This window comes from Ciconia boyciana, chromosome 2 (genome assembly GCF_034638445.1).
Source record: "Ciconia boyciana chromosome 2, ASM3463844v1, whole genome shotgun sequence".
Taxonomy (NCBI): Eukaryota; Metazoa; Chordata; class Aves; order Ciconiiformes; family Ciconiidae; genus Ciconia; species Ciconia boyciana.
Window position 1 is genome coordinate 36,292,066 of NC_132935.1, and position 13,471 is coordinate 36,305,536.

Consider the following 13,471-nt stretch of genomic DNA (forward strand, 5'->3'; position numbering starts at 1 on the left):
AAAGAAAGCATTTTTCACAAACACATAATGAAATTATGGCACTTAGTGCCACAGGATGTTGTGGCACAGACAGTATACAAAGGGTTCAGAAAGGGCATGAGCAAAGTAATGGAGAGTTGCCAGTTGATGGCTACTAAACAGGCTGGACTGGATGCGACACCTGGTTCTGGCGGTCCTTAAGCTGCCGATTGCCATAAACCATGAACGTAGAGGCAAAAAGTCATGCCGTATGCCTCCTATTGCTTTTCCTAAGCGTCTGCCCCAGCCGCTACCCGACCTTTGGTAGGACTGTGCTTATCACACTAAGTAAACTGTTAGTTCACCGAGTTACAAATGTTTCCGTTAAAGGCTCAGCAAGAATGACTCAGTTACAGTCGCTTTAGTAATTAACCCTTTGAAACACTTTGTGCTGCTTCTCTCTATACTCTTCCTATAGCTTTCCTACGCTGCTCCAAACTTGCTGGCAAAACAAATTCTACAAGAAAATGTTATGACTATAAAGTAAATGCTGAGAAGTTAATCGTAGAAAACTCAACTAACTATTTTAAAGTTGCGAGGCCGGTGTAGACCAGCCTCCTCGCCACGGCAGCAGCACCGCCCGACCGCCCGACGGCACCCAGCCCTGGCAGGACAGCTTTTCTCCTCACAGGTTGCACCACAGGCGCTACGAAGAGCCTGACTTCGCTGCTCCTGGTTTGCATTGCCTTTATTTGTTTTAATTTTTGCACATCGCGCTCTCTGCGCTGCACTTCTTTCGTGTACAGTGCGCACATCTCCAGGGAGAGGTCCTGTCTGACAGAGGTGTCACTGTCAGATACTCAACCAGGGAATGAAAAAAACCCCTCCCAAAACCCAACGGGAATCGCTTAGCCCTCTCCCGCAATTAACGCTGTTAGCGGCGCCTCTGGCCGCCGCGGCACCCCAGCCGGCTGCGGGGACGGCCGCCAGCCCGCCAAGGGCCCGCCCAACACTAGCTTAGGCGGCGGCCCCTGAGGGGACTGGGGTTCGCGCCCCCGGGGACCGCCCGAGACCTGCCTTTCGGCGGGGGGAGCCGCCCGGCGGGGTGCCCGCCCGGCGGGGAGCGGCTCGCCCTCCTGGGGGCAGAGGCGGGAGCGCCGCCGCCAGCTTTCCCCGCCTCCTGCCGCCGCCGCTTCTGCGGGGTGGCCGGGCGCGGCCTCGGCACCGGCCGTCACTCGGTCTTTCGCCTCGCAGGTCTCCGGAGCGGGCGGGACGGGTGCTGCTCGGAGCCGGGCGGGCGGGCACCATGAAGCGTTCTCTGCTGCGGCTCTGCCAGTCGCGGGAGAAGACGGCCGTCTCCAGCTCCTACCAGGGCGTCGTCTGCGAGGCGGATGCCGCCTCTGTCGCCTCGCAGGATGTCTTCAAGGTGCGTGCGGAGTGGCGCGGAGGAGGTGGGGGTCCCGGGGGCTGGGTGGTGGCTGTGAGTGTGAGGGGACAGCCTCGGGCAGCCGAGCTGCCTGAGGCACCAGGGCTGGTGTGGGACAAGATGGTGCCCAAGACTGGGGCTCGCGTGAGGTCGTTGGGACAAGGAGGGGTGAAGGTGGAGGGTGAGGTGGGCAAGAGTGAGGTGGGCGCTCTGGAGGCAGCTGCGCGGGCTTGGTGTCAGTTATGTCCCAGAGACCCTTTCCTCCAGGAGGCCTTTTCCCCTCACTCATCAGCAGAGCTGTGAGGGAAGAGCTGTGAGGGGTGGGAGACAGGCTGGGAGCCGCCCTGGCCATGGGGCATGAAGGCACAGGAGACCGTGGCATTGTGTGGCCAAGTACGGACCGGGGCGAGCGGGAACGCAGGAGGGGAGCAGGTGAAGGAGGATGCGGGGTGGCAGGGGCGGGTGGTGGGCAGCAGGTGGCTGCTGTGGGGCTCACATGCCCCCTGGGCACGGCTCCCCAGAAAGAGTCCCCCTCTTAGAGGGAGGTCCCGAGGTCATGATGGGAATGAGTAGACCATCTAGCAAAAGTGTCCAGAAAGGAGAGTTTAGAGGCACTGGAACTGTTATGGCGGGAAAGGGAACCAGCAGCACAACCTACAAATGCAAAATTGCTGCCAGGAAGGATATAACCTCTTCCCTTTTCCATAGAGAGTAGGAGAAAAAGTGATGTATTTATATAGCTGCTAGGGAGACCTAGACCAAACGTTAGGGAAGCCTTTTTTAACGGTGAGAATAATTCAGCAGAGAAAGAGGTTGCTTACCGGACAAATGACTTGGGTAACTTTGGAGATTTTTAAAAGCAGGCTAAACAAATTTGACAAAGTATATGGATGGGTTTAAAGACCTCTTGAGATAATTTCCAGACTTGTTTTCTGTGTGCTAGCTATAGTCCTGAGCAACACCTCTTCAACATAACATGGCTTGTCACTCTGGTGGGTGATTTGCCACTACAGAGCTGTTCAGACAAAGTGCGAAGGAGCTGCTGCTGTTTAAAATAGCTTGCTTTGCTGTTTTGAACCAAATCAAGTACTGAGAACATCTAACCAATTTCTTCCTTTCCTATTTTGTTAATGAAACACTGCAGTATTGGCTGAAAAATCTTATTTTTGTTGATAGAAATTATCATCGTGCCACATTTTGGCCACATTTTGTCTTAGATTGAAAAAAAATTCCAATGTAAAGAGTGGTGAAATGTGGTCTAAATCAATAGAAGGATTTGAAATGCATTACAATTAAAATTAAGTTAGAATATTAGAAGGAATAGAAGATACTGGGGTCTGTAATAAGTTTTTCTTAAATAGCTTTTTGATGTCTGTAAAATGTATAGATATTTGTGTATGTAATTGACCTCTTATTTTTATGACAGTTGAGTCATCTTAAATACCCTTTCCACAATTATATCACCTGTTTTCTATTAGCTTTTTCTGATTGTGCTTTTGAAGCGGAATGCTACCCCTGTATTTGGCCCCAGTCTTCTAAATCTTTAAACACATTTGTAACATTATTCACATGAGTAACCTCACTGAGGTCAATGGGACTATTAAGCTGAAGGAAGTTAAACACGTGCTTAAGTGTATGAATGGGCTGCCCTGTAATGTATATTTGCTTAATGACAGCAAAAATTGTTGAGTCTTTGTGGCTCAGGGGATCCTGGACAGCAAAATTTTTCTTTTCTTTTGCAGCTGAGGAGGGAAGAGTGATTTTAGGGGGTTTCCTTTTTTTACCCTTTGCTTGCTTACACATCTTTGGGAAGGTTTGCATTACTTTTGGTATGCATTTTTCTCTTTTTTTTTCCCTCCCGATTTTGTTGAATTGTTTTTCTTTTTTATTCCCTTCTAATTTTTTAATAACTTGTTTTTAAATTCCTGCCCATTCTACTGCAATCATTTTTTTCTATCACTTTTCTTCATATACAAGTATGGGTTTTGAAACACTTGAAGAAAAATATTTGGAGAACATAAAGTAAGAATCAGCAGGGTTTCCACAGTGGGCTTTGGCTGCAAAGCACACTACCAGGGAGGTATCAAGGTGTCAGAAGACTAAACTGTTGGAGGGGGTTTTACTGTATTACGCTGTGAAGACACTGGGTTGTTTCAGACTGAGATAGTAGCCCATGGGAAGTTCTTAGGATACTACTGAAATTAAAGAATGTATTGGTTGCGCTGACATAAAGAACATCACAGAAACCCAACGGCTGAACTTGAAAGCCCAGGACGTAATATCAGTCTCTGTAGAAAGATGTAGACAAGGAATTTATCAAGATTATTAATTTTTCCTCTCTGTTGAATTCATTTGACATGGCCACAGCTGGAGAGAGTATAAAACAGTAAGTGATGAATTTGCTTGTTTGAGATTTTCCATGGTGGAGGGAGGATCCTGAGCTCGCTAAAGAAGACAAAATAATGTATTTGAGATAATTTCCATTTTTGTTAATTTTACACTGTTTGTCATCTGGGTCTGATTTTGCAATCAAATCAATCTGAGTTTCACTGTTGACTCAATCTGATCAGGATTTGTGTACTTCTGTATGAAACTAAACGGTTGGGAGGGAATTATTAAGTGGTAGCATGCCCACAGTAACACATTATAGTACTGCTAACATCTTGCCTATTAGAAAAATGAGAAAATGAGAAAATTTGTGTCCAAAATAGGTGATTTCAGATGGAAGTGCCTGTAGGCTACGGAGCTTCATTAAGAAGAATCGTTCTGGGCTTACCAAAGTGGATGAATTAAATGCCACCCCACTGCATCATGCTGCAGAAGGAGGTCAAATAGAATTAATGCAGTTGATCATAGACGATTCTTCCTGTGAAGGTAATACACATTTTATGAACTATTTTATTTAACAGAATAAAAAAGTTCAATAATCAAAGTGTTTCTTACCCAACTGAACCAGAACTGGTATGTGTTATCTACATTTATAGGTTTAAATACAGTTCAAACTGTCTGCCACAGTTTGCAGTGTCTTGGGTATGGTTTTGGTCGCCCTTGTTATGTTAGGAGTGTTTTTCTCTCTAATGCAGCGAATCAATATATCTTATTTTGTTTGGGACTCAGATTTACAGTCTTCAGATATGAAAAAGAAAACTGCACTGAAGTACAGTAGGCCTGAATTTTTGTCTTCCTTATTTATGTGTCTTTTGTTATATTTATAATACTGGAAATGTAAAAGAGAATTAATTTGGTTTCTTATACTTGTCATTCAAGTTGTCATCACAACTTGTTTACTTAATAGTGGGGAAGAATAAACATTTGATGAAATAGGCCATCTAAAGAAATTTGGGGAAGACGTGGTAAGCAGGAGATCATGGGGCCTTGAATGATGGAAAAACACACTGTATAAAAGGTGTTGTTTGGTAGTTATTAATAAGCATTGTGAACTACATAGGACTCCACTGATAGACTGTGGGCTACTGAGCAAACATACAGTGGCTCTTTCAGCTCATTTTTTAACCTAATGATGGCCAGTCTAATTTCAGATTATTCTGGCTGAAATATATTCTTTTTCTTTTCAGTATATAATTTTTGTCTTAATTTTTTAGAATATTTGTTGAAGTTTATTTGCAATTTTGAAGCTCAAAACATATGTGTAGAACAGACCAGTTTTATAACTAGTGTGAATTGATTTACTTCTGTGTTCTTAAGTGAATCAGAATAGATATGGTCTTTAATTTTCTTACAATTTGCAAGCATTTATTATTTCTTATTTTAGTTATTCACACTCACTTGTTCTGTGCAGCCTCTAAAGCAATAGCTGCAAAGTCAAATAAGATAGGAAAGAGAAGAGACAAGGAAAGAGGGAAATCAAGTAACTCTTGGGGGGAGAAAAAAGGTATATAATCATGGACAAGAAATAGACAGGTGTTTCACCCCTCCCATCTAACCAATACCATGTATTCAGCACAATATTTAATCAGTTTAACACAATGCACTGTGTGACATGCAATCTTTCAGTTTTTCTCTTCGAAGAAATGCAGTAGCACAGACCTAAACCTCCATTGAAGACACTTTTTTTCAGTGCGATCAGAACATTTGATGGTTTTGCTTTGGTTTTGGTTTTGTTTTGTTTTCTCTCCTTTGGCCTAGTATTAAATGTGATGGATTCTTCTGGAAATACCCCACTGCACTGGGCCACAAAGAAAAACCAGGTTGAAAGTGTTAGTTTGCTTCTCAGCAGAGGAGCCAATCCAAACATTCTCAACTCCAATATGATGGCACCTTTGCATATGGCCGTGCAGTCCTTGCATAATGAAATTGTTAAGGTAAGTCTAAAGTCCACAAAAATATACAGACTTGATAAGTAGCTCAACAGCAGCTGCATGCAGAACACCAAGACCTTGTTTATATATGCTGTATCTCTTCATATGCTTTGTTTAGTGAGCAGGATGTGTAACATACAATGCTTATAGAAATGTTTGTGTCTTCTTAGCACAGCAAGTAAAAAGTAACTTACTGATTTATATAAATACTTGTATTTGTGCTATGATAGTAGTCATTATGTTTCATGGAAAATTCTTTTAAATTTTCCAAACACAAGGAATTTTATTTAAAAAGGTTCTTTTTAACACTAACATTTCATGTAGGCATGTAGGCGTGTTTTTTCAAATGTTTATGTTCTGTTTTTTTTTTTCTTTTTACAGTTGCATAGGGAGTCATAGAAGTATCAAAATTTTCTTGAAACTGGTGGGGTTTTTTATGAAAACCAGATTAAAATTAGTCAGAAAACACAGTTCTTAAAACCAACATTGTAATAATCATTTGAATAATAACAGCACCAAAGCTGCAATTAAAAATCACAAAAATATATTGTGAAGACATTACTAAGGTATCCATTTTGAACCTTGTAAAATAGCAACAGCACTGAGATTTTAAGCAGCATAATTTTTTCATAATTTGTCCAAGTCCAATGAGAATGTTTTCACACCATATGTGGCATTTGGATAGAATTTTAGAAATTGTAAAGTTCTTGAATTTACTAGGTGAATACAACCTTAACACCACATCACTTGCTTTTCCCTTTAAAATTGTCTCTTTTTCTAGTTCATCCAAATGAAAGAAAGAAAAAAATATTCCTGTATTCAAGACTTAAAATTCTTTAGAGACTTTCAGTGCTAAAATATTTCATTGTCCTCACATCTTTTACAAATCCGTATTTACCATAAATTAAGAACAATAACATCTGAAATACAATGACATTTTTAAAATGGGCCTTGTATCAAGTTGTGGGTTTGGGTTATTTTACAGCTCTGCTCTTGACTAAATATGTGCTCTCATTTTTTCCCCACTCTGTTGTTTATTCAAGCTAATTCTCCTTTGGTTTCTATTGTCAGATTGCCTGAGAGTGATTAAAATGTGCCAGTTCCTCCAGTACAGAAAAATTCATTGGAATTACTGAAAGACAATTAAATAGATATGTAGAGAGAGGAATAAATATGCAGTGCAGTATGGTCATTATCATTTCCAGATCCTTTGCTTCTCAAAAAATGCTGGAAGCAGTCATAGAGGTACTTGGTGATACTGATAGCACAGTGTTAGCTGTTAACATAGGACTGAAGCAGGAATTAGGACTGGAAGTGTCCGTGTTTTCAAGTCCCATCTGCCTTGATCTTGTATAACTGTCCAATGGATGCCAAATTGAGCAGCATCTACAACATCGCAACTTCCCAGGGAATACAGAATATTACAAGACATTATAACAAACTTCAGTTGAAAATCTCCATCTGCAATTTCCTACAGAAAAGATTTTCTCCCAGTATTGGCAAAATTGTTAAATAAAACTTTCAGATACTCTGCAGCTACATGCAGTGTTTATCCTAGTTACCCAGCTGTCTGCTGTAAAGAATTTTACTTTTCTTTGTCTGTTCTCACCTGCATTTTTCACCTGCATATTTTTACATTCTCCCTCATTTTGTCCCTCCTTTGCCTATGCACTGTGGGCTGTTGATATGCAAAAAGAATGAGTCACAAGAGTGTTATGGGTGATAAACAACAAAAGTAATGGAATAGGCCACCGTTGTTGTATTCGGCTTATGGTTGACCCAATGTTTTCTTAAACATTTAGATTTTAGTCCAGCATAGCAGTACAGATGTTAATTTGGAAGGTGAAGCGGGGAACACACCTATAATTGTAGCATGTTACAAGGATAATCCTGAAGCACTGACACTCCTGGTGGGTATAATTATCTATCATCTTTTGATGTGATTCTGTTTACCTTGATGCAGTGTTATTCTGTTCCTGTGTTCTGTCTTTGTTAATGGAGGAAGGTTAATCATGGACCTAATATTCAAGTTACTTTGCATAGGTTACTAACAAACTTTAATCTTTTAAGAGCATATGTAAATATATCTGAGTGGCAAACAGAAAAAACTTAAACTAATTTTGAACGTCATCAGAACACAAAAGGAAGCACATGTATGTATAGATGTACGGATATAACATGCAAAAGACGTTTGGATATAAACTTCACAATGCATATACAACATAAAGAAAGGAGACAGCTACCCAGGAGACTATACCTGTAATAGTATGTTCATTAGTCAGAATTTTCTTTATGTCATTAAGCTATATCCAGGCATTATTTTTCAGATTGAAAATGGAGGGAAAATATGTAAACCAAACAAAACGGGATGTATGCCTATCCATGCAGCTGCATTTTCAGGTGCAAAAACATGTATGGAAATTCTTTTAAAAAAAGGTAAATACGTTGTTCCCAAGCAGTCAGTAAGATTTACTATTTATAGTAGCATTACCAATTTACTGCTTTAATTCTCAAAGAACTGTGCAAACAAGCCCTTATAACTGTGATTGCACAATGCAATTATTCCTATGGGCAATTCACGCTAGTAACTTTTGTAGGACTGCAGCAGCAGCTTAACTGCTTTCCTAAATATGTGCCCATCCATTGTTTAATGATAGATGTGAAAGGTTCATATTTTGAGGGGGAGGATATTATTCCACAGTTAATATACTTGTTTTGAAAGCCTTGATAGCTTCTGTTATCTTTCTTGCTTAAAAAAATTCCATTTATTTTCATTTCTCAGGTGAAGAATTGGGTCACTCTGCTAAAACCCACATCAATTTTACCAATAATGGAAAGTGCAGTCCACTTCATTTGGCAGTTCAAAGCGGGGACCTTGAGATGATTAAAATGTGCATTGAATTTGGAGCCCAAATTGATCTAAAACAGGTAAAACTTCGAATGGAGTGAAATATAATTTTGAGAAAACCTAGATATCTCTAAATCTCTAAGTCGTATGAAAAAAAGGTGAGCAGATAATCGTGGCTCATTATCTCTTCCAATGCAAAACCTAGGGAGCAGCAAATGAAAAGTCTCTAGTTCAAATCAGGCAAAGTGGCAGGTTTCTTTACACAAGTTACATAGGATGTTGTGGCTATGAAAAGTTTGCATGAATTCAAAATGCATTTGGGCAGATCCATAGAAGAAAAATAAGTCTTCAACTACTGAATACAATGACATCCCCTCTGGCTCAGGAAGTCCCTGAGTCATAACTAGATGGAGTCTGGGAGAGCACTCTGGAGAATGGTACAGCCTTCTTCACAAACTTTTACTATGTACCTGCTATCATCTGTTCTCAAGAGATGCGATCTTCGATCCAACCCTTCCTCATCATTCTTGTTTATCCTCAGCCTTGCCCTGGCCTTTACAATATCTTCTTTGTAAGCAAGCGCAAATTTGTGATACTACTGCTGCTACCATGATACTGTTGATGTAAGGGCCTGTGCCCAGCTTCATGATGAATAAACATTTCTGAAGATATCTATCATTAATCAAATTGTTTGCAAGGCTCAAATCAACTCATGAGCGCAAAGATAAACATGGTTTAGCCTTCTTTTATTGTTTTGATTCTTTGAACACAGCCTTTGAATTAGATGATTTATGCTGCTGATTTTGTGATGACTAAGACTGTTTTGAGAATGCTTATGGCATTGTGGAAAAGTCCATTCCAATGCGTTCACTGAAATGTTCCTGTTCTAAAAAGGAGAAAGTCAAAACCCTCAGGCATGTATCAAAGCTAGTTTGTCCTATCTAACTAAATGAAGTTCTGTTTTGGCAAATCTTATTCTCATCATTTATTTATTGCTTAACAATTTTATGACTGTCTAGCTTATAATAGTTTAATAACATATTAGACCAAGTTATTTTTAACCTGCAGAAAATTTTATTTAAGAATGACATCTAAAGAAGATTCCATTTAAAGAAGTCAAAAACATTTTAAAATAATGCATTTTCTGTATTGTATAGGCACATTTATTTGCTTATTCATTTGTACTGGTCTACCTATGGTTTTCAGTAGTTTTCCTTTGCTTCATCTCTTGTATTAAAGGGTGCTCTGTGTGTCTGTTTATTAACTCAACTACACAAGATTGTTAAGAGTGTAATTATCTCATATCTTAGGGACTTGACATAGAATAATAAGAAGCTTTGTAGTGATCCTTTAAAACTATCTCTCTAGTCTTTTCTGGTCTTTAAGATCTCTTTAGAGTTCCACTACTTAAGTTAAAGACTAAAATTTCATTACCTGCATAGAAATTTAGGCATTTAGGAATTAGGAACCCTAGGATAGATCACTAGTGTATTTAATATGTTGGAGGTTAGGTTGTTGAGGTTTAAATATTTAAATGTTGTTTTATTTTCCCATTACAGAATGAAAAATGCACAGCACTTCATTTTGCTGCCACTCAAGGAGCAACTGAGATTGTAAAGTTAATGATGTCATCCTATGCTGGTGAGGAATCCATTATTGATGCTGTAGATGGGAATAAGGAAACATTGCTTCACAGGTAGGAGGCTTCTCTGCCAGACTTCACTATAAATTGTGAGCCAGGATATTCTTAGTTTTTCTCAGTATCCAATTATACTTTATATAGTATACTTTGGAACACCCTTCCACATGGATTGGAACTTCTCCATAGGATGGGGGATGGTCTTAGTACAATATGAAAGAGTCAGTAATTTGCTCAGAATGTTAAAGATTTTGGTGCTGATATCAAAATCAAAACAGTTCCAGTTACCTTGGAACCATGTCAAGGAATGGTCACTGTCGTGGTTTAGCCTCAGTCGGCAACCAAGCACCACACAGCCGCTCACTCACCTTCCCCCCCATGGGATGGGGGAGAGAATCGGAAGAGCAAAAGTAAGAAAACTTGTGGGTTGAGATAAGAACAGTTTAATAATTTAAATAAAATAAAATATAATAATAATAATAACAATAACAATAATAATAACAAAAATAATAATGAAAACAATGAGAGAGAGAGAGAGGAACAAAACCCAAGGAAAAACCCAAGTGATGCAACCGCTCACCACCTGCTGACCGATGCCCAGCCAGTCCCCAAGCAGCGATCGCTACCCCCCAGCCAACTCCCCCCAGTTTATACACTGAGCATGACATCATATGGTATGGAATACCCCTTTGGCCAGTTTGGATCAGTTGTCTTGGCTGTGCCCCCTCCCAGCTTCTTGTGCACCTGGCAGAGCATGAGAAGCTGAAAAGTCCTTGGCTAGTGTAAACATTACCTAGCAACAACTAAAACATCAGTGTGTTGTCAACATTTTCCTCATCCTAAATCCAAAACACAGCACTATACCAGCTACTAGGAAGATAATTAACTCTATCCCAGCCAAAACCAGGACAGTATGCACCCCTTATTCTATACCATCTACATCGTGCCCAGGTCCTACCCTTTCCAATACATTCCAATTAATCACCACCACTTTCCCTGTCTTTTGATATATATACACAGATATAATTCCCTTAGTCTATGGGCCATCCCCCTAAAATGTCCATTGAGTTCATTTAGTCCATGACTTTGGGCTCCATCTGTCATAACAGTCTTTCAGGGCAGGAGAGATGGTATGTGGTGTTGGATTTTTCTGTGCTGAAGCCAGTTCTGGTTCCATCACCGCTGCATTTGCTCAGTTTCATCAAAGTTCATTCTTCATTAATCTGGGTGATTCTTACTGTAATAACATTGATATGGCATATAGCAACCATAAAAGTGATGACATACAGTATTACATAGCAATTAACATCATAACATTCAGTTCATTGGCTATTTTCACCCAAAATCAAATCCCCTTGAGGTACACATCAGAATTCTCCATCCTTTCGCATTACCCACCAAGTGCACCGAGGTCCTTGAGCAAAGCAATCCCACAAATGGGTTTTTGGGATTTTTGCCTTTGCCCAAGGCAGGAGTAACCCGGACTGTCTTCCCTAGCATATTTATGTGCACTACAGGGACCTTATCCCCCTCTACAGTGGTAAAAGTTTTGATTGGGCAGGGCCAGCTCAATTGGCAGATCTCCTAGTGTTGACTAACCAGGTGGCTTTTGCTAAATGTATATCCCAATGTTTAAATGTCCCACCATCCATTGCTCTCAGTGTAGTCTTTAACAGTCCATTGTATTGTTCGATTTTCCCAGAGGCTGGTGCATGACAGGGGATGTGATATACCCACTCAATGCCATGCTCTTTGGCCCAGGTGTCTATGAGGTTGTTTCGGAAATGAGTCCTGTTGCCTGACACAATTCTTTCTGGGGTGCCGTGTCGCCATAAGACTTGCTTTTCAAGGTCCAGGATAGTGTTCCGGGGAGTGGCATGGGGCACAGGATATTTTTCCAGCCACCCAGTGGTTGCTTCCACCATTGTAATCATGTGGCACTTGCCTTGCGGGTTTGTGGGAGTGTGATATAATCAATATGCCAGACCTCCCCATATTTATGTTTCAGCCATCGTCCTCCATACCACAGGGGCTTTAACCGCTTGGCTTGCTTGATTGCAGCGCATGTTTCACATTCATGGATAACCTGTACAATAGTGTCCATGGTCAAGTCCACCCCTCGATCAGGAGCCCATCTATATGTTGCATCTCTTTCTTGATGGCCTGAGGTGTCATGAGCCATAAATAATTAACCCTTATGCTACCAGTCCAGATCCACCTGAGCCACTTCAATCTTAGCAGCCTGATCCACCTGCTGGTTGTTTTGATGTTCTTCAGTGTCCCGACTCTTGGGTACGTGAGCATCTACATGACATATTTTTACAACCAGGTTCTCTACCTGGGCAGCAATATCTTGCCACAACGCAGCAGCCTAGATGGGTTTGCCTCTGCACTGCCAATTGTTCTGCTTCCGTTGCTGCAACCACCCCCACAGAGTATTCGCCACCATCCATGAGTCAGTATAAAGTACTGGCCACTTTTTTTGTTCAGCAATGTCTAAAGCCAACTGGATGGCCTTTACTTCTGCAAATTGGCTCGATTCACCTTCTCCTTCAGCTTCACTTCTCCTTCACCTACAACTTCTAGTATAGGACTCCATATACTAGCCTCCATAGGACTCCAGCAGCCTTCCACCTCTGATGCTTTCCCACAATACAACAGGACCCATCAGTGAACAGAGCACATTGCTTCTCATTTTCTGACAGTTTTTTATACAGTGGGGCCACTTCAGCACGTCACCTCCTCGTCTGGCCATATTCCGAAATCTTTGCCTTCTGGCCAGTCCATGATCACTTCCAAGATTCCTGGGCAACTGGGGTTTCCTATTTGTGCCCGTTGTGTAATCGGTGTGACCCACTTACTCCACATAGCATCAGTGGCATGATGCGTACAGGGGACTCTCCCTTTGAACATCCAGCCCAGCGCTGGCAGTCAGAGTGCCAGGAGGAGCTGTGCTTCAGTACCAACCACTTTCGAAGCAGCTCGAACCCCTTCATATGCTGCCAATATCTCTTTTTCAGTTGGAGTATAGCGGGCCTCAGATCCTCTGTATCCCCGACTCCAAAACCCTAAGGGTCGACCTTGAGTATCCCCTGGTTCTTTCTGCCAGAGGCTCCAGGTAGGGCCATTCTCCCCAGCTGCAGCACAGAGCACATATTTTACATCTTGCCCTGCCTGGACTGGCCCAAAGGCTACTGCACGAACTATCTCCTGTTTAATTTGTTCAAAGGCTTGTCATTGCTCAGGGCCCCATTTGAAATCATTCTTCTTCCGGGTCACTT

The 13,471-nt window shown here is 41.4% G+C and overlaps 1 protein-coding gene across 5 annotated transcripts in view; it reads left to right on the forward strand.

The window, feature by feature from the left end:
• The first annotated feature begins 1,170 nt into the window (after nucleotides 1–1,170).
• TRPA1 (transient receptor potential cation channel subfamily A member 1) overlaps nucleotides 1,171–13,471 on the forward strand; it is a 45,353-nt gene continuing 33,052 nt past the window's right edge. For all 5 annotated transcript variants that reach the window (XR_012040592.1, XM_072851229.1, XM_072851231.1 and 2 more), the window contains exons 1-7: nucleotides 1,171–1,384; nucleotides 4,096–4,258; nucleotides 5,531–5,706; nucleotides 7,506–7,613; nucleotides 8,031–8,139; nucleotides 8,486–8,631; nucleotides 10,111–10,247. Coding sequence is in view for 4 of the 5 variants with exons in the window: in XM_072851229.1 (XP_072707330.1) it covers nucleotides 1,265–1,384; nucleotides 4,096–4,258; nucleotides 5,531–5,706; nucleotides 7,506–7,613; nucleotides 8,031–8,139; nucleotides 8,486–8,631; nucleotides 10,111–10,247 (959 nt within the window). In the remaining variant the exon portion in view is untranslated. The remainder of the gene's footprint in view (nucleotides 1,385–4,095; nucleotides 4,259–5,530; nucleotides 5,707–7,505; nucleotides 7,614–8,030; nucleotides 8,140–8,485; nucleotides 8,632–10,110; nucleotides 10,248–13,471) is intronic.